Source organism: Cavia porcellus, unplaced genomic scaffold, assembly GCF_034190915.1.
Source record: "Cavia porcellus strain 051 isolate PalLab524CR breed Dunkin Hartley unplaced genomic scaffold, mCavPor4.1 scaffold_23, whole genome shotgun sequence".
NCBI classification, from domain to species: domain Eukaryota; kingdom Metazoa; phylum Chordata; class Mammalia; order Rodentia; family Caviidae; genus Cavia; species Cavia porcellus.
In genome coordinates, this window is record NW_026947506.1 from 23,142,739 (window position 1) to 23,168,783 (window position 26,045).

Genomic DNA, 26,045 nt, shown 5'->3' on the forward strand with positions numbered 1-26,045 from the left:
GGATTTTGTTATTTCTATCTTTACCATCTATCGTGCATAAAAAATATGTGGGCACAGATATAAAGATCTACCGAGCTATGGCCTGAAAAATGCTAGTTTTCCTAGGTAATCATTGTAAAAGTAGTGATTACCGATACAATAAATACTACGTGCTAAGCACTCCACATGCACACTTTGACTCTTTGCTCTCAAAACCTCGTGGAACCAGCTTGAATCCAGATCTCCATGAAGCTGGAAGCCACCCTCAGGACTGCTACAATATCTTGCTGCTTGTGCACATAAATTGGCGAAAGAAAACCGATTATTATCCCACTTGTAGAAGGCTGACTCTTGCCAGTAAATTGCTCCAGATTGATAGGTATATTTTCTTTTGGATTTTTTTTGCAATGAAAAAAAAGGGAAAAGAGAGCTTTTAAATTATGGAACATGAAATTGCAGCTTATCATTCCGGTGTATGTCATTAAAGTCACACTGCCTTCTTTCCCCGCCTGTAAACTCTGACTCCTCACATTAGCAAGCATTAACTCAGACACTCCTGTCAAAAGTTTAGGGAAGTATTTTAAGTATGTCTGGAAAGATCACAATTGTCTGAGTCGTCTACTGTTGCGAGAAATGGGGACATATCTGGTATGAGAAAACCATTTTACGTTTAGGGGCAGACATGGCTATGTACCCTCGCCATGTGCTGTCTGGCTACATTTTAGTCAGTGTTTCAGGAGCAGCAGGGTCTCTAAGACTACTTGGCATAGTGACATTGTTGCCTTAGTTTGTTTAAGTATATACTGTGGTGTTCCTGCAAGGGCACAATCACCTAATAATGTTTTACTTTGGCCTAGGGATTTGGCTCAGAGGTGTAAGCACTTGCCTGGGCAAGCATACGGTCATGAGTTTGATCCCTGGTACAAAATAATAATAACAATAATAATAATAATAATAATAATGCTTTTCTCAGAATGTATCCTCTTCTTGAGGGACGCATAGATTTTAATTCCTTTCTGTCTTTGTTGGTACAAATAAACTAACAGCAAAAAACATCACAGTGTGTTTTATGTTTTTCTTTTCCTTCAGATTTACTTTTTTTTTTTTTTTTTTTTTTAAGGATACTTAAAAGGGAGGTTGGAGGGAAGGGAGGTGTATAAATGATCCAAATACGATAAGTATATATGCCAATTCCCCAAGATGAATGTGATTATATGTAACAAACATGTACTACTAATAAAAATTTTTAAAAGATATTTAATATCCTTGAAAGCAATTTGAAAACAAAGGAACTTTACTTAAAGAACCACAAAATAAATTGTGTTTGAGGCATACATGAGAAGTAGACTTGAGACGCCTCGAGAGATGTGTCCATTTGACCTCTTCCAGTTGTCACCACAATCCTGTCTTGTCCCTAGCCCCCCATGCTGGAGTCAGCCCCGCGGAGTACTATCACCAGATGGCCCTGCTGGCCGGACAGCGCAGCCCCTATGCCGACATCCTTCCCTCTGCTGCCACCAGCGCAGGGGCCATCCACATGGAATACCTTCACGCCATGGACAGTAAGTGAAGACACTGCGTCTTGGAGCCCTGGGGGTGGCAGACGCTAACTCACGTTCTGGAGGGAAAGATGCAAAGGTTAAGTGACAATAGCCTTCCGGTGCAGGAGAGGGGAAGCATCTGCACTCAGTGCTCTGTTTTCTTTGATGTCTAAAGAAGGTTCCACAGACCCAGCCTACCTTTAACCCAGGGGTTCCCATGACCTGAAAGATGCAGGCAACTGTAGATTAGTGTACAGTGGACCTGGCTCTGTAACTCTTTGGTTTCATAGATTTATTTCATGCCTTAAAAAATAAGTGAAAAACGAGTGCCAGGTGCATACCTGCAATTCCAACATGAAAGGGAGGCTGAATCAAGAGGATCACAAGTTCGAGCCCAGCCTGAGCAACTAAGCAACTTAGTGAGACCCTGTCTCAAAATGAAAACTGCAAAAAAGGGCTGGAGGTGTAGTTCAATGCCCTGGACTTGCTGCCCGGTACCACAGCGGGGGAAAAAGTCAGGAAACAAACAAACAAAATTTATACTTGGTTTTACATTTTTTATGTTAAATGATTTATTTTGCCACATAGTCTCCTTTGTATTAAAACATTTTATTTCACTAAGGCCTACTGAGTATTGGAGGGTCAGAGTAGCTACATCCAGGAAAGATAAGAAACATTTCCAAGTCAGAGGATCTATTTTCAGTAGACAGCAGTAGAAGAAAATGGGGTCATTTGATGTGTGTGGCACTTAGTTGGAGGTCTTTAAGGCACAGGGAGACTCCTTTGGGTCACAGGTGAGTTTATGGTTATTGCCACTCAGGGCATCTCAGAGGTCTTCTCTCTGCAGCAATGACCTTTTCAGTACAGGTCCTTTGTGGCACAGTCCTGAATAGTGAACCCATACGTGTCACACATCTACAAAAGCCCCTCACTTTGAATTTGATAATGCAGCTGTGAGTAAGGCATGCACTTAAAGTTTTGCTTCACTTAGTACCTTGCTTAACTTACAAGTTTGCATCTACAGTCTGCTTGAATTCTTGTGATTAACGTGTGCATTTGTTAGCTGAGCTAGTTCAGTTCTCTGGTGATAAAAGGGGGAAAACGATTGGTCCACCCAGGGGTAGATATTGACTGACTTTCCACCCAGAAAGGCCCTGGAATAGCCCCTAGAACCCTGTGCTTGTATTGGGCAGCTCATTACCACACACAAAGTAAAAGAAATGTTTTACATCATTTGCTGAGGTTGTGTTGTTCTGCAGTGAGGGGAGCACACATTTCAGATTCATCATAATCACATTTCAATTAGTGATTGTTGCACAGAAAAAAGTTCAGCATTATTATGCAAATCAGTTATTTAAAATCTGCAAATAAAGAATTAAAATAAGAGAGACTTCTTGGAAGGTCAGCCTGAGACATTACTTTCCCTATTTGATGAGAATGTGTTTAGTCAGGCAGTGGCGGTTTTTATCTAAATAAAGGATGAAGCTACCCTTTTACTTTGTAAAAACTAATTAAAGGAATTTTAATTTGCCACAGTATATGGTAAATTGATTGTCATTAAGTAGGAATTTAGATGTCCTATCATTCATCACGGAGAAAGAAACCTCCTTTTTCTTTGTCAGGATTTTTTATTAGGCTAGAGAAACAAAACAATTAACAGAAAGCCAGATTGGAATTCCCTATGTTGGAACAATAACTCTCTGGCTTCTGTTTCAGAAGGAAGTGGCCTCATCAGTCTGCTTGTCTTGCAGCAACCTTGAGAACGCTCACCTTTTGTTCCCACAACTTCCTTCATCAAAAATCCCAAATCAGTGTCCCCAAGTATCCCACTGGTGTCTTTTTCTTTCTCTTGATGACAAGGGCTTGCCAAAGTTCCACGAGCCGTTTCTCTAAAGTAACTGAAATAGCACTTAGTTAGACAGAGCATAAGACACCTAAGGTGAACCTTCTAGAGAATTCCGTGATACAGAGAGCCCCCTGCGATACCCAAGCTATAGGTCTGCTGCCACTGTCGTAAAATAATGAATATCTACAAATTCAGATTATATTCCACAGAGGATGGAACTCTTAGTCTACTGGCACTTCTAGTAGCTGGTCACTGCAATAACTGGTCACCCAGCTGGTCACTCCAGCCCTTTGTTTGGGGTCCCTAGAACTCTTTCAATGTTTAATACCCCTATGAACACTTGTAGATACACCAACAATGGACACATTTGGGTTGGTGAGATGGAAATATTTTCATGTAGCAAGTTAGAGTGAACAAGTCCATCTGTGGCTTTAAATTACATATCTTGGGGTTAGAGTGACCTTAAAGGATACAATAGTATGTCATCTCTGGAAGGAACACCTTAAAGTAAGGAGTGCCTGAAATTCACACTATTTATATTGGCAAAAACCAATTTAAGTAAGAGCCATTCTTAGTGTGAACACAGTGAGCAGATGCTCCAGGCAGGTTGTACACGACTCCAAGGATTCACAGAAAGATGGAGGAGGTCTTGTCTGGGCCCTGAACTCTGGCTTTGCATGATGTGTGAGGAGTGAAGGCCTCTAGTGTTTCATTGGATCAGGTGGCTCCCTTATCTCCAGAATCTTTTTACTAGTGTCCAGGAATGAGCCCTGTCCAGTATGTCTTGCTGTTTCTAATTCTCAATCCCATTTCGATGGTCTATTGTTAAGGATTATCTGGAATTTGACAATAAGTCTGCTGTGTCTTTGGGATCATTTGGATTTTGGCTTGTGTTTCTTCATTAACACGATGAAATTAGCTTTTCATAGTGAGTCAGTGAGAATATAGGTAAGTAGCTGATTTAACTACTAACAGATGTGTACATGGCTGGCATTACTGTTTTTGTAAAAACATGTCCTCAATCAGGCTAGTAATGAAATATTCTAAATGCAGGAACTTTTATGTGCCTGATCTCAGTACTCTGGTAGACTAAAGCAGAGAGACAGCAAGTTTGAGCCTAGCTTGGGCAAATTAATGACCTTGCAAAATCCTGTGTCAGAGTGAAAAAGACTTGGGATGTAGTTCAGTGCAAAAGCCCTGATTCAGTCTCCAATACTACCCAACAAAGTACCTGAAAGAAAAAGTTGAGTAGGTACTACATTTGCCTTTCAATTGGCTTTCCAGTTTTATACCTAGATGGTAAATTTCAGTTTGTGGTCACAGTATTAACTATGAAGAGTCTCATATTCATTTATCTTGTTTTGTCAAATTAATCATGAAGCGTGTTGATTAGCTTATGTCAAGATCCATCTCTGTTGAAAAAATATTTCCAGTGAATTTTTTGAAGACCAAATGCCTGGACTTTGTTCTATGAAGAAGGTTTAGCTCCATTTCTGTTTTCTGGGTACCGAAAGTGCCACATCTCTGTTAGCAGGTGTACCCATGCTGTGAGGTGGGAAGCTCTCAGCTTGTGCTCACAGCTGTTCTGTTTGGTTTTGCCACTTTCCCAGCGGACTGTGCTCTCATTCTTTCATTAGACTTTGGTTTGATGACTCTGCAATGTAAATGTGACCTTCAGAAAGGCAGGAATGGACCTGTGGGTCTCATTCATTCCTATACCCTGAGATTCTGATTTTAATACCTACCAAATTTGAATGCAAATGGAAATTTAATTTTTAACTCAACAGGCAAAATCCATTGTATTAAATTGGCATGCGTATAAGTTGAAATGTGTGTCTCCAATTCAGGATTCCATTGATGGAATCTTGTGGAAGGCTGCGAATCCTAGAACTGTATTTTCCTCTGTTGATTCTAATGGGAGAAGAGAGATTCACAGAACAATCAGTACCTTATGGATACATGGAATCGCTTTTGTACTTCTGGGCCCACCATACAAAATCTACAAACAAAACATTCCACTATTGGAAGTGCTTATTGGACTTTATATTAAGTGTTTGTTGGCCTTAGTATTTCAGACCATGGTCTCCAATCTTGCCACTGTTGAGCCAAACAATCTTAATGTGGGGCCTTCCCTGTGCCCCACAATGTATTTAGCAGAATTCCTGGCCTCCACTCTCTAGATGCCAACAACACTTCCTACATGATGATGAACCAGCTGTCTCCAGATGTTGTCAGAGCTCCCCTGAGGTTAATGTCACCCCCAGTTGAGAACAACTGATTTAGGGTTATGTTTTTACAAGTTGTTTTAGGGATGCTTTAAGTATGCCATGGTGCAGCTAACTGCAGAAAACATGGAAAGGGGAGGCATCACTTAACTGGGTCTTTTCTTTTAGGATCACTTTCTCCTTTGGCTCACTGCCTTACAGTGGTGTATGTGGAGTGGGGAGGGTGCTGGTGTGTTGCCACTGTGGGAATCACTGTCTTTGTCACTTGTGGTGAATTAATGATGGGAATATCTAAGCAGCTGTCAGATTCATAAATCACTAGAAATGAGAGGATAACACATAAAAGTCTCTCCCTTTTGTTTAGCAATTTATCATTTTGCCTGCACATTAATAAACAGAGCTTCCCTGAGGTAAGCCCTGGGAAGATAAATATTTCTTCCTAATTTCTTCAATTGTAGCCCGTAGATCCCTGGGGGAGGAGAGGTACTTGTCACCGCAAGTTGCTGTCTTCTTATCCCTCACTTCTTTTGCGTGGACAAGTGGCAGTCAATAATGAGTATGGAGTCCAGTTGTGGTTAATCAGGTTGTGTTTTAACAGGCACCAGATTCCCCAGCCCTAGGCTGTCAGCCAGGCCGAGCCGGAAACGTACACTGTCCATATCACCGCTGTCTGATCATAGCTTTGACCTTCAGACCATGATAAGGACTTCTCCCAACTCCTTGGTCACCATTCTCAATAATTCCCGTAGCAGCTCTTCAGCAAGTGGCTCGTACGGTCACTTATCTGCAAGTGCAATCAGGTACGTATTTCCTCAATCCATGATGTGTTTTTCTAATAAAGTGTCAGCACCTGGATGCATTGGTGGTGATACATCCACTGGGTATACAAGAAGACCTAAGGAAGAATGAGATGGGTGTCTCTGTGTCTAGACCAAGATGCAGGTCAAATAGTAAGACAGTGAATTAAGGGGCACTTTCTGAGTATATCAGGCAGTGTCTGTATAGAGAAATACGATTAGTCAGCTATGATGAAATCCACTATTTTTTCACCCAGTACCAGGAATTGAACTGAAGGCCTTCATATCTAGCTATGTCTTTTTTGTTTTTTGAGACAGGGTCCCAGTAAGGTGGTAAATCACTCAGCCCAGGCTGGGATCAAGCTTTCTCTCCTCCTATATCAGATTCTGAAGGTGCAGGGATTATAGGTATATGCACCACACCCAGTTGAAATCTACTTCTCAGACACAAGTATTGTGGCAAAATCTTTGTGTCTTGGCCTTCTTTCACTAAGGATATTTCTGTAGGGCAAAGTTGACTTCATATCTGGCACATTGAACAGGAGAAAAACAAAAGTCATGGCAGAAATCTCACTCAGCAGGTGATCAGGGAAAGTAGTCCGCTGTGAGGAAGGAAGAAAAAGATAACGGTTGTGATTTTAGTCTAGTGGAAAATCCAGGCAGAGGCCAGAGTGGGCTGTTCAGTGATCAGTTATCAGAGGAAATCTGGCAACAGAATTCTTCCTGACTTTCCTATGGCATATATTAGTTAATTTGAAATATCTCAACTTTGTACATTTGCCAAACAATTGTAGAATTTTGAGCCTTCTTTATGGGAAAGTAATGAATGTAAACATAATCATCACATAATTAATATAAAGTATTTGTCATTGTTAGTGGTCGAACTTGGACTGATACCAAGCAGCAAAATACGAAAATAAGCTCATTTGGAATTTTAGGTTATTTAAATTGCTTTGGTCAGCTAAGCATGTCTTGTTTAAACTGCGCTAGATTACAAATCACAGAGACAGAATTAAAATAGTATTCTAATTAGTGAATTAAGCATCCCTAGTTATAAACTTTAACCTATGGTTTTGCTAACATTTTCACCAGAGATTTGGAAGTATTTTTAAATTATCGTTTTGTGAACCACAGAGTGTTTCTTGCATTAAAAATACAAAGGAATTGGGTATGGTGGTTCCTGCTAATAATCCCAGCTACTCATAGGGCTGAGGCATGAGGGTCACAAGTTTGAGGCCAGCCTGGGCTACAGCATGAGCCCCATCTCAAAAACATTTAAAAAATAGTGTAGACTGAAGGCTGTTTTCACCAACCTTCCTTTTGATAAGCAACAGCAATAATTTTTGTGTTTATTTCTATGCGTAGGCAAGAGCTTTAGTTGTGAATTGATGGCTGGTATGCATACAGTGTTAGAGTAAGTCCGCAGTTGATAAAAAAGATTTTTAGCAGTAGTAACATAATCATATTTAATAGAAACAATGAATTCCATTGTTCTTCCATAATACCCTGAATTATAGTTTTGATCCTTTTCTGGTTCAGTTATCAGCAATGCTTCTTGGCAGGCAAGTTAAAGTTTAAATGTTAATCAATTTTAGTTTTCATATGATGTCATACCCAGTGGCTGCAATTTATTTTTTTCATGTGGTCCGTAAGGTTGGTAAATGTGGAGTGAAGCAGGTAGTTGTGCTTACATGACAAGAGCAGTACAGAAGGAGGCTTCTGGGCCGTTTCCAAGATCAGCCGCGAAGTCACAAGGGAGGCTTTGGAGCCACACATGGGTAGAGTCAAATTTCAGCTTTGCCTCTAGTCAGCTGTATAAACTTTCCTTACCCTCTGCTCTGAAGTTCAGGCTTTGCTTTGAAAGCTGCAGGTGAGACACACAGTGGATTGGAAAGGGACATGTTTTATTAAAGCCATTGTGGACCTTTAGTGGTGGGATGAGGTCCCTCCACACAGAGGAAGTCGTAGGAGAACTCATCTGGGCTGCTCTGTCTCAGAAAGCAGCTTTATGGCTGACTGGGCTGCACCAGTGAGCATCTTGCTGTCTGGCCCAGTTCCTGGCTGTTCCTACATTTCAGGCAAATACTCCTGGGTCCCAGGTCAGAGGCAGCTTTGGACTATATCTCACTTTGCTGAGATTGCACAGTTATTATGTCACCTGAGCAGGCGTCACAGCATCTAAGTGGATGTGTGGCACATGGTGATTTTCATACAGATGATGTTCACCTGGAATCATGTGGTGAGCCACTGTTTCTCTTCCTTCTCAATTCTTTCCCTCCTCCCAGCTACCCTGACTTTGTACACATCTCAGGGACTGGGTTATAATGTGGCCCAAAGTGGCCACTGTATTGTCTTTCTTTGTTCTTAACCCGGCTTCTTCATGGTGTCTTCATCTGAACCCAGGGAAGCTACCCTGGCTGGGAGTGGCCATCTTCCCTGCTACCTCCAGGACAGACCTCGTTCTCTTTATGACAGAGAAAAGATTCTCTGTGGAGGCCATGATAGGTGACCAAGCATAGTCATCTGTTCACCTTCTTCACTCTGATTCTCTTTTGCAGTGAATGATCTCACTCTTCAATACACATTCATTGTACATGGGAATAATGTGTTCCTTCTAATCAATAGAAGGTAGTCTAGGTATACCGAGGTATGATCAGCTTACCACGTAACATAATAATGACATAATTTTTACTACCAGTGACATCGCCACTGTCCAGGCCTGTAGCTAGAGAAATGTTAGTAAATATTATTGCATTGCTTGTCCCAGTTCAAAGTTCCTTTTTTTCTTTTCTTTTTGGTTGTACTGGGGATTGAACTCAGGGCTTGTGCATGCTAGGCAGACACTTTACCACTGAGCTATTCCCTAGCCCTGAAGTTTCATTTTGTAAGATGTAAAATTAGACTTCAACAAAAATTGGTAAGTTCCAGGTGCAGTAGGTAGCAGGGAAAGGAAAGAAGCACAGACACACCTAAAAGGGTAGCTACCTTTCTCAGGAAAGAAAGATGCAAGAAAAAAACGTGCAGGCAGGTCCATTCGATGCAGTGAGTCACAAGGCAGGCTCAAGGCACACTCACCCTCACCATAGATTTGGAAAGCAAGTAGTAGTATTCTTGTTTCATGCACAAGCATTGTCTTTCTTTGCTAGATGAAATACACCAATCTCCTGCCTGTTTATTTACCCCAAATATTGATTACTTGATTTGGAATTAGAGATGAGTAAGAAAGTGATATTTCAGTTTTTAAAGATGTTATTAAATGTTTAAAGACAGACATTCAGATTTCTAAAGCATGCCACTGCTACCTGCTTCACATCCCTACATCATTTAAATATTATTATCAGAGACCAATCAGAGCATCTGTCACCATTGAACTGTCTGATTTCTTTTTTGGTAGTGTGCAGCATCCCACCTCTGCAAACACAGTCATCCTCTCACATGGACACTGTGCCACAAATAGTTCTCAAATGAATAAGTTAAGGAGCTCTCATGAGTAACTAGAACTCTGATTACTACTTTTGTTAAAGGACATTTCTACTTTGTAGATGGATAATTGCATTGGTTGGAAACTTAGTCTATGTGAATGTTATTTTGGTATGCAGAGAAAAAAAGGATCAATACAAAATAAAGGGTTAAGACAGCAAGTCTATCTTGATTTTGTATGTGGTTCTTACGCTTTTCAATCTATTTACATAATATATTTCAAACTGCTCTAAAATACTGTATAAAACCTTATTTATAAAGCTTTTGGCATGCTAAAACATTGTGATTGTTCCCTGACACATTGTCCAGGTGTACCTCACAAGTCTTCTTCTGTGTAATAGCTCCTAAAACTTAAGAAATTATTCCATGCTCATGGGAAAGTATATTGTAACTATTTCATATCTTGAGAAATTGTACATTCTTCATCACTCTGAAGATTTTCACCTAAGACTGCGTGATTCAAACTATCAAACCTGAAGTCCTCCTTCCATATAGTTAAAGATAATGTTATCAATACAATCAATTACACTAGATTAAAATCAATGACACTAGATTAAAAATAATTTACCCCTATTTATAGCATCAAGGTTCAGACCTATAGTGTCCTTCAAAGTCTCGTATGTTCAGAGGTAGGGCTTTTGTAAGGGGATTGGACCACTGGAGTGTTCTGCTCATCAGTGGATTCATTCACTGATCAAATCATAGCTGATTTTTGCTCTTAGGGGATGGGAACTGGTTAGAGGGAGTCACTGGAGATATGAACTGAAAGGGCGTCTTCCTGTCCTCAGTTCCTACCTTTTCTCTATTTCCTGAGTACCATGGGTAAGCAGCTTTCCTCTCAGATCCTTCCACCATGCCGGTTCTGTCTAGGGACCAGTTGAAAATGGACTAAAGATTCTGAAACCATGAGCCAAAATACGTCTACCTCTTCATTTGAAGGTACAAATATTTTCCACAAGATACTGAGCTACCATTGGAAAAGAAGATGTTTCAAATGAACCTCATCTTTCTATAGTCTTCTAGCAAATATAAATGCAGTGAAGTCTTGTTTTTTGGTTTTTGTTTTTTTTGTTGTTGTTGTTTTTGTTTTGTCTTTTTTGAGATGGGGGTCTCCCTATGCAGTTCAGGCTGGCCTTGAGCTCACTTTGTAGCGCAGGCTGGTCTCGAACTTGAAATGGTCCTCCCACCTCAGCCTCCTGAGTGCTGGGATTACAGGCGTAGCACGCCCAGCAAATGGAGTCTTAAATAACCCAAGTTATTAAAAAGCTTTCAGGTATAGCTTTCATACTTTCAATGTAATGCCTAAAATGAACATGATTTGCTCTCCTTAGTAGTTTTCTGTCTGGCATGGCCAGGAAAGCTACCTCAGTGTAAATGACATTTCCTATTCCATGTCACCCTCTGGGTTGGCTGCCAAGAGCTACAACTTTGCAAGTCAGTGCAAGCTTTGCTGTTGGCAGAGCTTTTCCCGGTGACCAGAGTGCAAGGGTGGTTTCTGGTTTGTGCACTGTCAGCCTTTCGCTGACAGGGGGATCCTGGAGTAAAGTGGGTCCGTGGTTGCAGCATGAAGGAAGGGAGAAACTAGTTTCACCCGAGAGTTTCTTGGCTTATTTCCTTCCATCGATTCAGCCCCCAAACGGTTAGACGGATTTGACAATGTGCTACTCACTGTGTTGGGTGTAGTGGCTGCAAAAGTGAGACAGGAACCCAATACCTAGGGGCCTTCCTGCTGAAGCAAATGTAGATTAAAGATGTGGAGTACTTAGTGCTAAGTCAACCACAGGAATGTGCACACACACACACACACACGCACACTTCTGGCACTTGTGATTATGCAAAAGTGAGCTGTACTCCATAATGGCAAATGTCACGGAAGCTGGTTATGTTAAGGGAGAGTTCAGTGTCCTTTAGGTTGACATCAGTAAACAGTGAAATAGTAGCTATAAGTGTATAGTGGCTGAGTGAGCCTTTTTATTTTTTCTCAATTTTTTCATTTTGTGTAAAACAATCATCTATTAAAACCTTGTGCCAAGTCGTATTGCATTATATAGGATATGGTTATGCAGGAGTCCCCCACAGTTCCCAGCTTCTTACCTCCCACAATATACGTGGAATCCCCGAAGTGCCTCAAAAACAGCTATGAACTTTCCTCATGTGCCGTTGTAGTTGGGTTTTATCATTTGATTGGAATATTACTAATACTAAGGTGCTTGTATTTACAGTAGGAATGGATAAATGTTTAGTGAATTTTTTGATGATATGAACTTCTATACATCATGCCAGGAATTAAATACAAATTTGATGTACAGGTTAATCTTAAGAGTTTCTATACAAATGTTGACTAACACCACTTCCTTGGGGTAAAAAAATTTTTTGTTATGAAAGTAGAGATAATTGGGGCTGGGGATTTAGCTCAGTGGCATAAGCACCTGCCTTGCAAGCAGGCAGTCGTGAGCTCGATCCCCGGTACCGATAAAAAAGAAAAAGACCAAAAAAGATGTAAAAAAAAAGAAAGTAAAGATAGTTGTGCATTTCAGTGTTTATGTATTGGTTATAATTAATGTGCAGCTTTCTGGTTACTAATTCTTTGAAAATTTGGAGATGTATTCTTTGGAAATGTAATTAGACTATGCAGAAAAGTACTCAATTTAAACTTGTTGAATTAGTGAAAGAAAAGTAGTGTGTGGATTTAATGATGTTCAATTTAGTTGTTTTACATCCTTTTTTTCCTACTTATGCTTCTGGTTTCTCCCACTTGGTGATTGTCATTGAGATTTCTCAGAGGAGACTTCTGTGTTAGTGAGGAGGCACTGTGCTGTTTCTTGCAATATTAAGAGACAAAGCCCAATTTGCAAATTTGGTGGGTAGGCATCATTGCTAGGATTTGAACTCACGGCTTCACACATACTAGGCATGGGAGCTGTATCACTGGCCCTAGTTTTCAAACTTTGATCAGACTTCCACCTCTGATTGAAGAGGCAAAATAAATATCTATTAGAACTCTCTTAAAGGCTCACATTTTGAGAATTTTTCAATATTTGGAAAACAAAAGAGCTGCTTCCTCTTTGGACAGCAGGTTGTCAGTCACTTTGAACTTGGCTCATAGCTGAACAGACTGTGAGTGGTTATGCGTGGTGTGTGGATGCACCCCCCATCCTGCATCAGAGTGGAGAGCACACAGCACACAATCCAGTAACAACAAAGCAGCTTTGCCTCCCAGCAATCTAAGTCCATGTTTTTCTCCTTTTTTACTTCTTAGTAAAATAAAAGGGAAATTAGTGAGTGAATTAACTTGATGCTTTAGAAGAAAATTTCTCCCATGTGTCTCTAGGAATACTAGTCTTTAGAGCACCCTCAAATTCCTGCTGTCACAGGTGCACAGGGTGGGACCTTTGGAATGCACTTGTGTGAGCACCTTGTGCTTCTCCAGGACTGTGGGCCCCTGAGGCTGTGGGACTTGGCATTTCTTTGTCTTTTGCTCCATGACATTTCTCATCAGGCGTGTGGCCTCATGTCACCTCAGGGTGAGCTGCAATCATGCTAGCACATGGCTTGGGAAGACCTGGACCATCTTTCTTCCTACTGATCTTCTTGGTGAAATAGACATTAACAATTGTGTCACATTTTTGTCAACATACCTCGTGGTTTCCTTCCATGCAGTTACTTAGAAGAAAATCAAAAGACAGAAAGCTTAAAAAAAAAAAAAAAAAGCCAGTGTATTAGTTGTTAAATGAAGGGAATTCAGCATCGGAATATAAAATTAATCTGTCATGGAAGGACTCATAGGTGAGCTAGAGGAGCAGTGGCTGGGACGGGGCACACTCAGGTACCAAATCTGAAGGGATGGGCTGTGTGCTGTAGAAGAGAGATCAGAGTTGTAAACATTTTCAACAGTATTAATATTTTCTATTTCTAGACTACTGTGGGGTGAATATATAAATTAATGTAATTTTCAGAGCCTCTGCATGTAGAATTTACACTTTTTTTGTCTGTTATTTATTCATTTATTTCATTCATGTTGTGGTATAGAGATCAAACCCAGAGACACTCTATCACTGCGCAACAGCTCCAGTAACTTTTCTTTTTCATTTTGAGACAAGGTCTCACTCAGTCTCCCAGACTGCCTTCCAAATTGTGATCCTCCTGCCTCAGCCTCCCAAATCCCTGGAATTACAGGCATGTTCCTCCATGCTTGGCTCTCTTCATTCTTTATAAGTAAGTGTCTCTGCTGAGCTGCTGAGCTGCCTAAGTGACTAGGAAAAAAAAAATGAATATAGCCACTAGCTTTGACATAATAGTATTTTATGGACATGCTGTCTAATTATAGTTTACGGAGGAAACTTTCAAAAAGCTCAAATTTTTTGGGTGATCTTCTGAGAGACAGGGAGATGAATGACCCCCAAGAGGATATGCATGTCCTGGTCTCCAGAATCTATGAATATGCTACCTTGCAGGCTAAAAGGAGTTTTACAGCAGCGATTAATCTGTAGCTCTTGAGATGAGGAGATCATCCTAGATTATCCTGTGGCCCTAGCGTAATCACAAGAGCCCTTATAAGAGGCAGGCAGGAAGGCCATACTTTGTGAGAGGACAAGCGGATTCCAGCGCTCAGAGCCTCTGAGAGCTGTAAGCCAGCCAATACTTCTGACCTCTGACTTCCAAGACTGTCGGATAGTACATGCGTGTGTTGTTTGAGTCGCAGGAGCAATGGGAAATTGATAAAGTGATGAAGAATTTCAGTCACTTGTGGGCTGGTGATAACTGGCTGCCATGTGCCAGGGTCCAGTGCCCAGCTCATCTGACTTGACCTTCTAGAAGGCCAGAGAATCTGATTTCAGAGTGCTGATGGCTGCTGTGCACATAAGATCCTCCAAAAGTGGACAGTAAAGAAGGGGCAGAAAAGTGCAGATGGGACTCATTTTAATGGGGCAGTGGGTCCAAGAAGGCCTCAGCAGGTGATGTTTGAGCTGGCACTGGAATACAGAGAAGCAACAGCTTTTCTGACCTCTGGAGCAAAAGGTTTCCAGCAGGGGACCGAGGAAGTGTCAATATGCGGGATGACTACCGCTGATCTAGGAGGCCTGGGAGTCTTGGGGTGTGGGGAATCCTCTCTGCTGTGCCCGCTCAGATTTAGAGTTTAGTGAGCAGAGTGCTGGGATTTCTTTCCAATCCGGATATGCTTAAGAGGTTCTTTTCATGCGTGGTTCTCACCTGAGTGTGTGGTTGAGTTTGCATTCGGGAGGCATCAGTTAATACAAAGGGCTGTCTGTCTGTTTTTCCTGACATCCTGTGGGGTGGAAGGGATCACAGCCCATCCTCTGCTTATTCCTTAGAAAACTTCATCCCAGAACTCAGCAGGCAGCATCCTGAGCCAGCTTAACTCCCAAAGCCCTTCACACAGCCTGTGATGGAGCCAGGATCTTTCTACTCCTCCCCTTAAATTGCAAACAGGCTTTGCAATGTGGATCTGGGCAGCCCGGGTCTGCAGCGGCAGGGCAGAGCCAGCCCGCTTGGGCGGGGATGGGGCCTCCTGGGACCTCTGTGTGCCCAGGTCTTTGCAGGCAGAGAAGAGAAGATTTCTGTTACGGGCTCATTATGAATAAGTCACAGAGCTCCAAAATTCACAGGTCTGTTTCTGCTCTCTTATAACCCACACCGTCAAATGGTTGATGTGTGTATTATATTGTCTGGATTTCCCAACAAAACAGTGCTCCCAAAGGGGAACATTGCCAGAATGTGCTGAAAGCCTTCCCCGCCCCCATCTGTGCTTCCTGGAGACTCAGAGGACTGGGTTCTAAGAAAGTGCTGTGGGAATACTAGCCCTGTTCTCTCTTTCCTCCTGTATCCTTTTAAAAAATGTACCTACCTTGTCTGGCTATGAACATTTGTGAATTGCTTATAAATAAAAGCGGAGGGCATTTTCTGTCTTGTGAAATATTTTAATAGTTTTAATTGCTACTTAATAACTAGGTTTTCAAGTCGCCATAGCTCTCATGCCTCCCAGAATTAAAAGTGCCAGTGACCTCCACTGTCCCTTTCCTGGGCCTGGCAGCCAGGTCAGATCCCTGGGCTGTGCAAAGATGTGTGGAGGTCTATGCAGAGTCTATAAGAACTTGCAATTATGTGCAAAGTGGTGTCTTTTTTTCTTTGCATTTCTTTAATGAAAGAATAAGGTAGTTACACTTAGTAATATCCATTCACCTAACGGGAAGAGGGGGTGTTAAATCATTGCATTTTTTGATGAATGGCTTGTACACCAAAAAATAAATTGGACAAACTGGCATAGAGCTCAGTGAACATGAAATCAGCTATTAGAAGAAAGCTTGTGAACAAATTCTGAGGCAGATATGCATCTTTTGATTAATGCCCTATCAATCATCCACACAGCTACCTTAGCTAAGTTTTGCTGTAATCATTCATGGTTGCTTTCGGAAACCATGGCAGAAAATATAGCTCTGCAGAATCAGAATATTATTCCTGATTTCTCCCTAACTTACTGTGAACAATGAATGTTTTCAACCTTGTTTCTGCTTTCCTTTATTAAAGAAATACAATACGGAATGAAAGAAGAGTTCCTCAAAGCCTGGTGGAATTCTCCTAGGGTATTCTTAATGATATTCAGTCTTAAATGGGCAAGCCATTGTAATGGAAGGTTCTCTATAGGAATAATAGTAATGTAATCCCATTGAAGCTGCCTTTTACGGATTGTAGTCAAATAGGAAAAAATGTAGAGCTACATTAATGAACAGAATATATTTCCTGAATTATTACATAAAGTTGTTGAAATAGTCTGAATTTTTTGATTGTAATTATTTTATTCTCAGTTAATGTGCTTAACAGCAGTAGTAATTAACCCACCAGATTGGAAATTTGCATGAGTTCTACCTTTGACATTAGTAGAAACCCTGATTCTTTCTCCATATTACACAGCTCGATAAGAAGCAATCTATATATAATTTCTTTTACTGATACTTTTATTAAAAAGAAACTTCCATGAATGCAATTAGAGTTTTTCATGCATTTTAAGCCACTGGCAAAGTCATCAAGCGTACTTCATTCTTATAAAAGCATTGGGTTCCTAATCTGTGTTGCTCCCAGAACAATTCAGTGCTGCCTACTACTTGGGCAATCTTCAGGTAAGAGCAGTGCTTCCTCACAACTTACTGTAGCCTGGGAAATACTGCAGCAGCGTAATAAAGTGGTGACAGGCATTAGCATACATAATGGGTCATAATAGACATTTAATGCTGTGGAGCTAGAGGAGGGAGATGTGGTCTCCCATTGGGATACTCCTCCATCGAAACCCATTGATCACTGATTTCAGTGGGGAGAGGTTAATCCATCAGCTTCTGTAACCAGACGGCACTGATGGAAATTCTTTAGGTGGCATTCTGGATGAACCAAGCTTTCCATCTTTACAAACAAATGAGTGATATGACAAGCATGGTGTTCAAAACACATTTAGCCAATTGATTTTCTTTCCTCTTGTAATAAGATCCGGAGACATATGAAAGCGTGTGGTGTGAGCTAAGATTAAAGGAATTGCTTCGTGCCCAGGAACATGCGGAACTCAGAGCTCATAAAAGTACTATAAAGCATGTAGTCACCCATTCTCTTTTTTATATCAAGTTTGTTATTGCAATAAATAGTTATTATTGATGCCGTTTACTCTGCTTTGCAGAATCTTACTTCAGGTCGGTGGGTGTGTGTTCGTGCACATGTGTGGCTGTCCTTGGTAATCATCTTACTCTTGGAAGTTTTTAAGATGGTTGGATGTAGTTGTTTCTTCTTTCCCCTTTTAACAAGCAGACCCAGTGTGATTTGGGTTGGTAACATTGTTGGTATAAAGCAGCAGATACTATACCTCTGTGATAGTCCCTGAGATCAATGTAAGTGATGGTTGCTTATTTTTTATCTCCCATATACAGCCCTGCCTTGAGCTTCACCTACCCATCTGCACCCGTCTCCCTCCATATGCATCAGCAGATCTTAAGCCGACAGCAAAGCTTAGGCTCGGCCTTTGGACACAGCCCTCCACTCATCCACCCAGCCCCAACTTTTCCAACACAGAGGCCTATTCCAGGGATCCCCACAGTTCTGAACCCCGTCCAAGTCAGCTCTGGCCCGTCTGAGTCCTCACAGGTGAGAGAGACAGCTCCATGAGCTTGCCTGTCTTGGTCCGCAGAGGAAGAGCCTTGCTCCTATGCCCACCTCTCATACTGCAGTGCCTCGGTGTTCTCATGGCTTCATACTGGCATCCTACCTCTTGTACAGGGTGCATCCTTCAGTTCTGGTAAATGTCCCATGTTCATGCCCATCGTTGGACAAGAGCATCTTCTACCAGATCATTTTCTCATGGGTGGAAAAGCAGGCTCCTTGATCAGGCTTCACTTAGATCTGGCCACACCTGTAAATCACATGAGCTGTAAAGACTGGGGGAACATGTGGTTCTCATCAGGTCTCTGTCCACTCCCGCTGCTGAACCTAGGTTGTTACTGAGCATCATGCAACACTATAGAGTAAGAACAAAGCTGTGCCATTCCCTACATTCCCATTGCCACTCTAATATCCTTTGAATTTGAGAATCTGGATGCTCTCAGGGAAAAGTTTCACCAACAGTTCATTACAGGCTTGCAACTCTCGTCTTTGGGAATGCAGGGTTGCAGCCAGTGAAAGCCTACCACCCCAGCTCTATTCTAGCTGATAAAACCCACACAGAGTTTATGCTCCTGGGGGAAAAGTGAGGAGCAGCCCTGTGAGTGTACCATCCAGTTCTGGTCACGTATCTCTGTTTCCAGGGGACTGGGATATTCTTAGTCATTGTTCTGTGGCCAAATAAACCTGATGTCTTAAGTTGCAGGTTTTAATTATGGTCCCATTCATTGATTGATCAAAACTTAATTTTTGTCTTGGGCTGCACATCTGACCAGCAGAACAAGCCCACAAGTGAGTCTGCAGTGAGCAGCACCGGTGACCCAATGCACAACAAGCGATCCAAGATCAAGCCGGACGAAGACCTCCCCAGCCCAGGCGCACGGGGGCAGCAGGTAGGAGCTCCAGGCTCTGTGTCCAGTAATTCTGTTGCTCCTTAAGCGGGGTCTTGGGGCCAGTGCCCTGCTCCTTCCTCTCATTCCAATTCTGTTATGGCCATGGCCATGGCCATGCCCGTGTGTGATATAAGCAAGGCCACAAGTACAGTAACAGTTTCTCTAGATCGGAAGCAAACAGGAGCAATTCAGGGAGCTGTATGGCATACACATCCTTCATGATTTAGGCAGCGTAGGAGTTTAGGCTACTCATTCATGGAATTTGGCCCCAAGAATCTAATGTTCTGTCCCCGAGTTTAAGCTGAGGCAGGTCAAGTGGTGTTCCTGACACTGTTCATGGTTTTTCTTTCTTTCTTTTTTTTATTTGCTACTTCTGACTTTCAAGGAAATCTGGGAGCAGGTGGTGACACAACTAATCTCATGTCGATTAGCTTCCAGACTCAGCTGCAGGTCTCTTGGATCTGGCCTCAGCTGAAGAATGTGTAGGCTGTGTACGCAATGTCATCTCATGGGTGCCATGGATATCTTGCTCTGGATTCAGGAGGTAGCTCAGGGAATGCTAATTCTCCCAAATAGGTGCTGGACAAGGGTCGAGATATCCATGGTATCTCAGCCTTTGCTGTTGTCAGGTTGCTTCATCCCAAACTTGAGGCTGCTTTAGCCAAAATTTCCTTTTCAGTGAAAACTTCAGCAGTAGAATGCATTGGTGGGTAAGGACTTCAAATCTATCCTCCTCCTTCTGTATTTTGCTCCAAAACAACCTTTCTAGTCTCACCTTAATGTGTGTATACAGTTTTTTATCATCTGGCCCTGGATTAGAACTCAAATCTACACACCTGTTTTGCAGAATTCTGGAATTTCTTTGTTTTGTATCGCTATGAAGCTGCCATAGAAGGCCAGTAAGTCAGGTCCAGGGAGGTAGCACAGTGGGAAAGTGTTTAATTGGCAGGCAGAAGGCCCTGAGTTCAGTGGCCAGTACTGCAAAACACAAACGCAAAATAAAACACCAAGAAGAGTAGAAAAGACTGCAGAACTATGCCCTGGAGTGTTAGATGGTGTGAGCCCTGGGGCTCAGGCTAAAAGTATACTTGGAAACTGGAAGCTGAACCAGGAAGATGCTATCTCTAAGTAGTCCTCAAATTGCCTCCCACAGTAGGGAAAACAGAATTGTTAGCACTTATGAATCATAAATGTAGGAGCAGACGAATTAATACACTGGAAAGCATTAGACCAACTAAACAAATTAGAAGGACCTGTCTTTGGCCAAATTTAATTACTCCTCTTATGAGTTTTGTTTTGTGTTTGGTTTTTGCTTGCACTTTTTTTTAGATGCCATTTTGGTTTATTTTCAGCTTTAAATTCATGGCAGCAAAGTTAGCCTTCAATATTTGGGTCCTCATTATGATTTGGGTTATTGTTTTGAATCCCAAGTTAAAAATACAATCTCAGAGGGCATGTTTGAGAAATCTGGAAAAAAAAAAAAGTACCCAAATGACTCCAGGTGTTTGACTTCTTCCATTCACAAAACCCAGCTGGTAGACCTGAGGTCTGTTTTATTTTTGCTGAAGAATTGCATTAGGAGGAAGGCAAATCTAAAGCAGGTTGCTACTGTTTCTTTGCTTGCTTCCTGTTGTGCCTGATCTTCCTCCTCTGTGTTCCTTTCCCCCATCTCCTGCCTTTCAGGAACAGCCAGAAGGAACAACCCTAGTCAAGGAGGAAGGGGACAAAGATGAAAGCAAACAGGAGCCTGAAGTCATCTACGAGACAAACTGCCATTGGGAAGGGTGCACCAGGGAGTTTGACACCCAGGACCAGCTTGTGCACGTAAGTGACCGGGGGCTCCTGGCCTTGGCCTCTGCTGTGGCTGAGTGACCTTTCCTGAGGAGGTCAGCTTCTTTGGCTCCAAAGGGTCGAGTTTCTTAGCTAGCATAGCTGCAGACTAGAGCGCTTTATGACTGAGAATAAAGCAAACTCTGAGCCACAGTGCTTGACCTGTTCAGTCAGCTAAAGCTTAGTGTAAAATTCAATAAAGTCTTCAATAGCGAGTGTAATGACTCTGATCCTGTAAGCCAGAAAACACTATTTTGAGTTAGCGACTTTGATGGTTATTGAGAAATAGTAAGCTGGACATGAATTATTATTAACCTTTTAACCAAGTTTGGCTCCTCTTCCAAGACGCAGTAACATTACAAAAAAAATGTAGAGGCGGAGGATTCCTTCTTATGTTTATTTATTTTTTTTCTTTCCTCTTACACATTTCTCATTATTCTGTAGGGCAATTAGTACACCATGAAGTTGTATAGATGTCTGGGATATACTGTTAACATCATTTTTGACTTGGGGCAACTCCTGTGGGGTTAATAGCTTCAATGGAAACAATTATGTGTGCTTTTAGATGTGTCTAATGGTGGCTCAGTGGTCAGATTGAAAATCAAACCTTCTCTTACCAAGCCAGGTTCAAATGTCTTTCTGTAGCCTTCCTCTGTTGTTCCAGGTAATACAGGTTACCCCCAGCCCTGCCATATACCTCTTGCACGCTACGTAGGACTTGGCACTTTCTTGAAGGCCAGCGTAGTCTCTCTGGCTGCTAGTACCAAAAGAAAATGACATGTAAGGGCATTTAGAGCATTCAGAGCAAAAGATACAGGCTCGGAGAACTTGTGTGCTGAGGCAAATGGTCCCGTGAAAGCATGAAGGATGGTTTCACCTAATAGGGCAGTTTCTTAAGCTTTTAATAGGATGGAAAATCTGTCAGAGCAGCCCTTGCTGTGATTACCTGTCACATACATTCATTCTCTCTCTCTCTCTCTCTCTCTCTCTCTCTCTCTCTCTCATTCCTCTCCATCTCCCTCTCTCTCATTCTCTCTCTCCCATTCTTTTATAGTAATTTTATATTTTTAGATGATCCCTGTATCTTGATAACTCCCTTGCATTCCGATTAAACACAAAAATTATAAAGTTTCTCTCTATGCGTCATGGGTTCACCAGCTTTTGAAGGGCCTTTGCAGCCTGTGAAATCTGTCTCTTCCTATCCCGGTTGCACAGCCGTGTTAAGTGCACAGCTTGCTGGCTTGTGAGAATTGTTACATGCAGAATGTTTTGAGGATTTACTATGACATCACCAAGGGCCCCACTCCCGTTTCTTTTTAATCATGTCTCTTTGTAATTGTATACGACGAATTATAGGTTTCCAAGCATGCTAAGAAAAAGAAAACAAAAAACCCAGAAAGTCAAATGTTTTTAATTAAAGTGTATTTTCAGATTTTTCTGTGAACGTAATTTGATTTTTTTCTTTTTAATTTGATACAAGTATTTTAAAAGCAAGTTTGGATTTAATGGTCCTTTATTCTTGCTGACTACTTTAATGAAATCCACAAAGACATAGTAAGACTGGGATAGGGAGAGATGGACTTTTTTTTAATATGAAAAACTGCTATCAAAGACTAGCAAGCATGTGCCATGAATATTCTCAGTGATATAATTAGTGAACAATGTAAATAAAGAGAATTGTGTGTATCCTACAAAACATGCTTGTAGTGCTACTTGTTTAAAAGCAATTTTCAGAGAATCTCAGGGTGTGGCTCAGAGAAAGAACTCATGCTTAGCGTGTGCAAGGCTTTGGGGTTCCATTTGCAGGGTTGAAAAAAAAAGTTCTTCTGAGGGACAAAAGATTTTTGGAGGCTGAGTCATTATAGTTTCCAAAGAGGACTGTGTTACTGGTTCCTTCATTAATGCCTGAAATGTGAAATGGGGGCTTCTTTTAAGTATAGATTTTTAACAAGGTGAGCTGCTTGTGACCAGGTTTAGGGTAACATTTTTAGGATGTGAGGCCAGTTTAACCTTTGCCTGCCTCACTGATCTGAAAGCTTTGACAAGACAGCGAACTTCGCAGGTATTTCACTTTAATCTTCGTTGCAAAAGGTCCCTGTGACATTTTCATAAAGAGTTCTGAACAATTTTAAGGGAAGGCTGATTAAACCACCACCTGAATGATCAAAAAAACAAGGACCCTGGTTCATGTCATTTAACAGTACACTTTCTACAAGTGTCCGAATGTAGAAATCCCAAATTTGAACACTGAAATTCATATCACTTATCTGGTAGCATTAGCGGTGGCCTGGAATGGGAGAGATGCTTCCTATTTTCTGATTGAAAGAAAAGCTACTTCAAATCACCTAATTACTTGGGGGGCGGATGGGATATATATACGAGTTGCAAAGCCCACATTTTAAGGACAGAGAGAGGCATTAACCATTTCTGCTCCTGTGACTTTCCTGGGCCCCAGGGTTTGTGCATTAGTTGAATTTCCATGCCACATACAACCAAGAGGCAAGGTGTTAAACCATTTGGTGCTCTGCCTTATTTATAGCCATGACCCATTCTTTTTTCCCCTCTTACAGTTAATAGAAAGATTCATGATTCTTCATGGTTGTCTATCTACTGTCTGACAGTCCCGACTGCCTGCTAAAGCAGGTCACTATCTATAATTGATATCCTTCCCTGGAATAGGGTGCTGGCTGCAATTGAAGGGCTTTGCTGAAAGCTCTTAAATCCTGACAAGTTCTCCCCTTGTTCTGGTTCAGTCACTGAGCTGCACGGTTGGAATTCCGGAGTTATTTGAACTTAGTGCAAAGGGAGACATGTGTTTCACATTAGCAAATCACAAAGTTGTAGAAGAGAATTAGGAACTCAGCTGACTTTGCCTGCCAGGTCGTCTCATTTCCAGTGTAATGCGCTCCACGACCTCTCGAGATTCCTCCTCCATTACTGTCTGAACAGATGGGCTAAATGTGATCTCTTCCTTCCTTTCCCCTTTATTTCAAGCCTTTGCTCTTTTGCAGTAGGTCTTTGTTCTAAGCTTTATCACTGGGATGTTTAATTAATTCCTGTTTCTAACAGTATAATTATTACTGGTCTCAAACTGGTGTTAAATTTGCTGTAGATTTACCTTTAGGACCAGAAGCTAAGAAGATAAATGCATATTTTTATTAACCAGGTCGTGTTGAGCTTTGTCCTCATCTTGGTGTCCATTAAAACAGGATGGAGTAAGAAAGCAAGATGGGTATATTGTACAAAAATTAATTTGTGTATAAAATTACTGAATTGACCAAATTTACTATCAATTTGTGAAGATGCAAGCATTTTCTCTTCCGTTGCCCCTGAAAGATGAATATTCTAACATATCAAAGAAAGTTGAAAGTGCACGATTTTGCTTAATTTCAAGCTAACCAAGTTCTTTTTTGTTGTGCTTTATATTAAAAAAGACACGAATGTCAAATTTAGTGTGCTTCTGAAAGTCAGTTTCAAAGACAGTATCAGTTTCAAAGTGCCTTTGGCTTTGGTCTTGCTGTTCTTCTCCTGTTTCACTTAGCTTCTGTTACTGTGTAAAGCAGTTCAGCGGGCTTCTCCCATGGAGGAGAGACACCTTCTGGCTTTACTGAGGCCCCTTCCTCTCTTGTTTTAATTCTGTCCTGTGTAAGTTCCATCTATAACTCTTTGAAGGTTGAAGCGTCTAAGTAGTCACAGCCTGCCGAAAAAGCTCGCCTCAGGTTGTCTGAAGCTTGCGTACTTTGGTTGTGAATGACATCTTGTCCCCACCAGTGTTTCCTGAGGCTCTCTGGGAACAGGAGAAGGAATAAATGTGAGGAACTCGCGGCTCCTTAGTAGAGTCTGCACCGCTGTGTGGCCAGTTATGTTTGAAAACATCGCAGCTGAGATCTGAAGGAATAAAGCCATTGTGATCACCGAACCTCTTTCCCATCTGTTTGCTGTATCGCCACAACTCTTTGCCCTCAGTTCCAAGCATTCCACTCTTTATAGCCATTCAAGAAATAATGCATATAAAAATCTTCCTGATGGTCTTTTAAAAGTGAAATTATTTTTAATAGTTTTATTTTCCAGCCTTATTCTCCAGGCCTGGCCTTTATCCCCGGGGGGCCTTAACTTCTCCCTATGAGCCTGAACTGCTTGGAATATAGAGAGTATTCAGAGCAGCACCCAGCTTCAGTTGGGTGGCATTTCAGCCTCTGTAATCCCCCACTTGTATCTTTTAAGCACGGTGTCAAAAATTCCCCTTTTTGTGGAGTGATTAACCACCTACTTGGATTTTAAATGCTTTCATATGCTGCAAATTTTGATCTCTGAAGTTTCCTTTATCCAAAGAATGCAGTTATAATCACCTTTCCTGCCTTTTAGAAACACATTCTATACATCAGCGGCATAAAAATGAAGGGACTTTCTTTTTAATGTCATAGAGATTTAGATATAAAGGAAGCACATCTAATTTGTGAAGAATTGATGTATCCGTAGAAACACAAAAAAGTGAGAGTGTGAAGACATTATTTTCATATTAATATCATGATCTTAAATTTGCATTTTAAATGTTTCCCATCTCATTTAGATCCCTTTGCCAAAGTTGCATTGTAAGTCCTTACCTAGGAGAAAATTGGGTTTAAGATGTGATGGGGGTCTCAGATATGAGGCAGAAATTAGTTTTGTGTGCACATAAAACCTAAAACGAATGAGTGGAGATTTTGATCTTATTTGCCTCTACATGGAGTTGCTAGTTAATTTAGTTACTCTAATTATTTGGAGACATGGCATGTAAAATATAGACGAAGAACGACAAACTTCAAAGCCATCCTTTGACAATTTTGCCTTAAGGACCATGTTCTTTGTGAATCTGCTGACTAAATTGCACCTGCAAAAAATTGCTCCTGTGAACAGACATCCACAGAGAGGATAGAGGGCCAGGGTGGGAGGGCTGTGTGGTCCCAGCTCGAGCACCCACAGGCCCAGCTGGAGTTCTGAGTGGCAGCCTCATCTTTGCCCTGACTCTCGGGATGACCTCCTCCGAACCATCTGACCCTTCGGGACTGTTATTTTTTCACTTATCATACTGTGAAACAGCCGTGAAAATAAACACTGTCCCCAATGTCCAAGGCCACGTGGAGATCACATGCAGTGGACCTAATGAGAAACAGACCGGGGGTCTGAGCGAGGTCACTCTGTCTGCAGTTGTTTTATGAGTTTGTTTTTTGCAGGGCCGAGTGGGGGAGGAGAATGGAGTTGGGGCGAGGGTCTTTGCGACCTCCGAGGTGTTAGCGTAAAGGCTTATTTTACGTTAATCA

General features: G+C 41.5%; 1 protein-coding gene across 3 annotated transcripts in view; it reads left to right on the top strand.

Moving 5' to 3' along the window:
- The window catches only part of Gli3 (GLI family zinc finger 3), a 264,642-nt gene that overhangs the window by 182,449 nt on the left and 56,148 nt on the right, over positions 1–26,045 (top strand). For 2 of the 3 annotated variants that reach the window (XM_023565209.2, XM_023565210.2), the window contains 5 exons: positions 1,398–1,541; positions 6,190–6,391; positions 17,797–18,010; positions 18,799–18,915; positions 20,599–20,739. In XM_023565209.2, coding sequence (XP_023420977.1) covers positions 1,398–1,541; positions 6,190–6,391; positions 17,797–18,010; positions 18,799–18,915; positions 20,599–20,739 — 818 coding nt within the window. The remainder of the gene's footprint in view (positions 1–1,397; positions 1,542–6,189; positions 6,392–17,796; positions 18,011–18,798; positions 18,916–20,598; positions 20,740–26,045) is intronic. The other variant, XM_003470095.5, reaches the window with a different exon arrangement.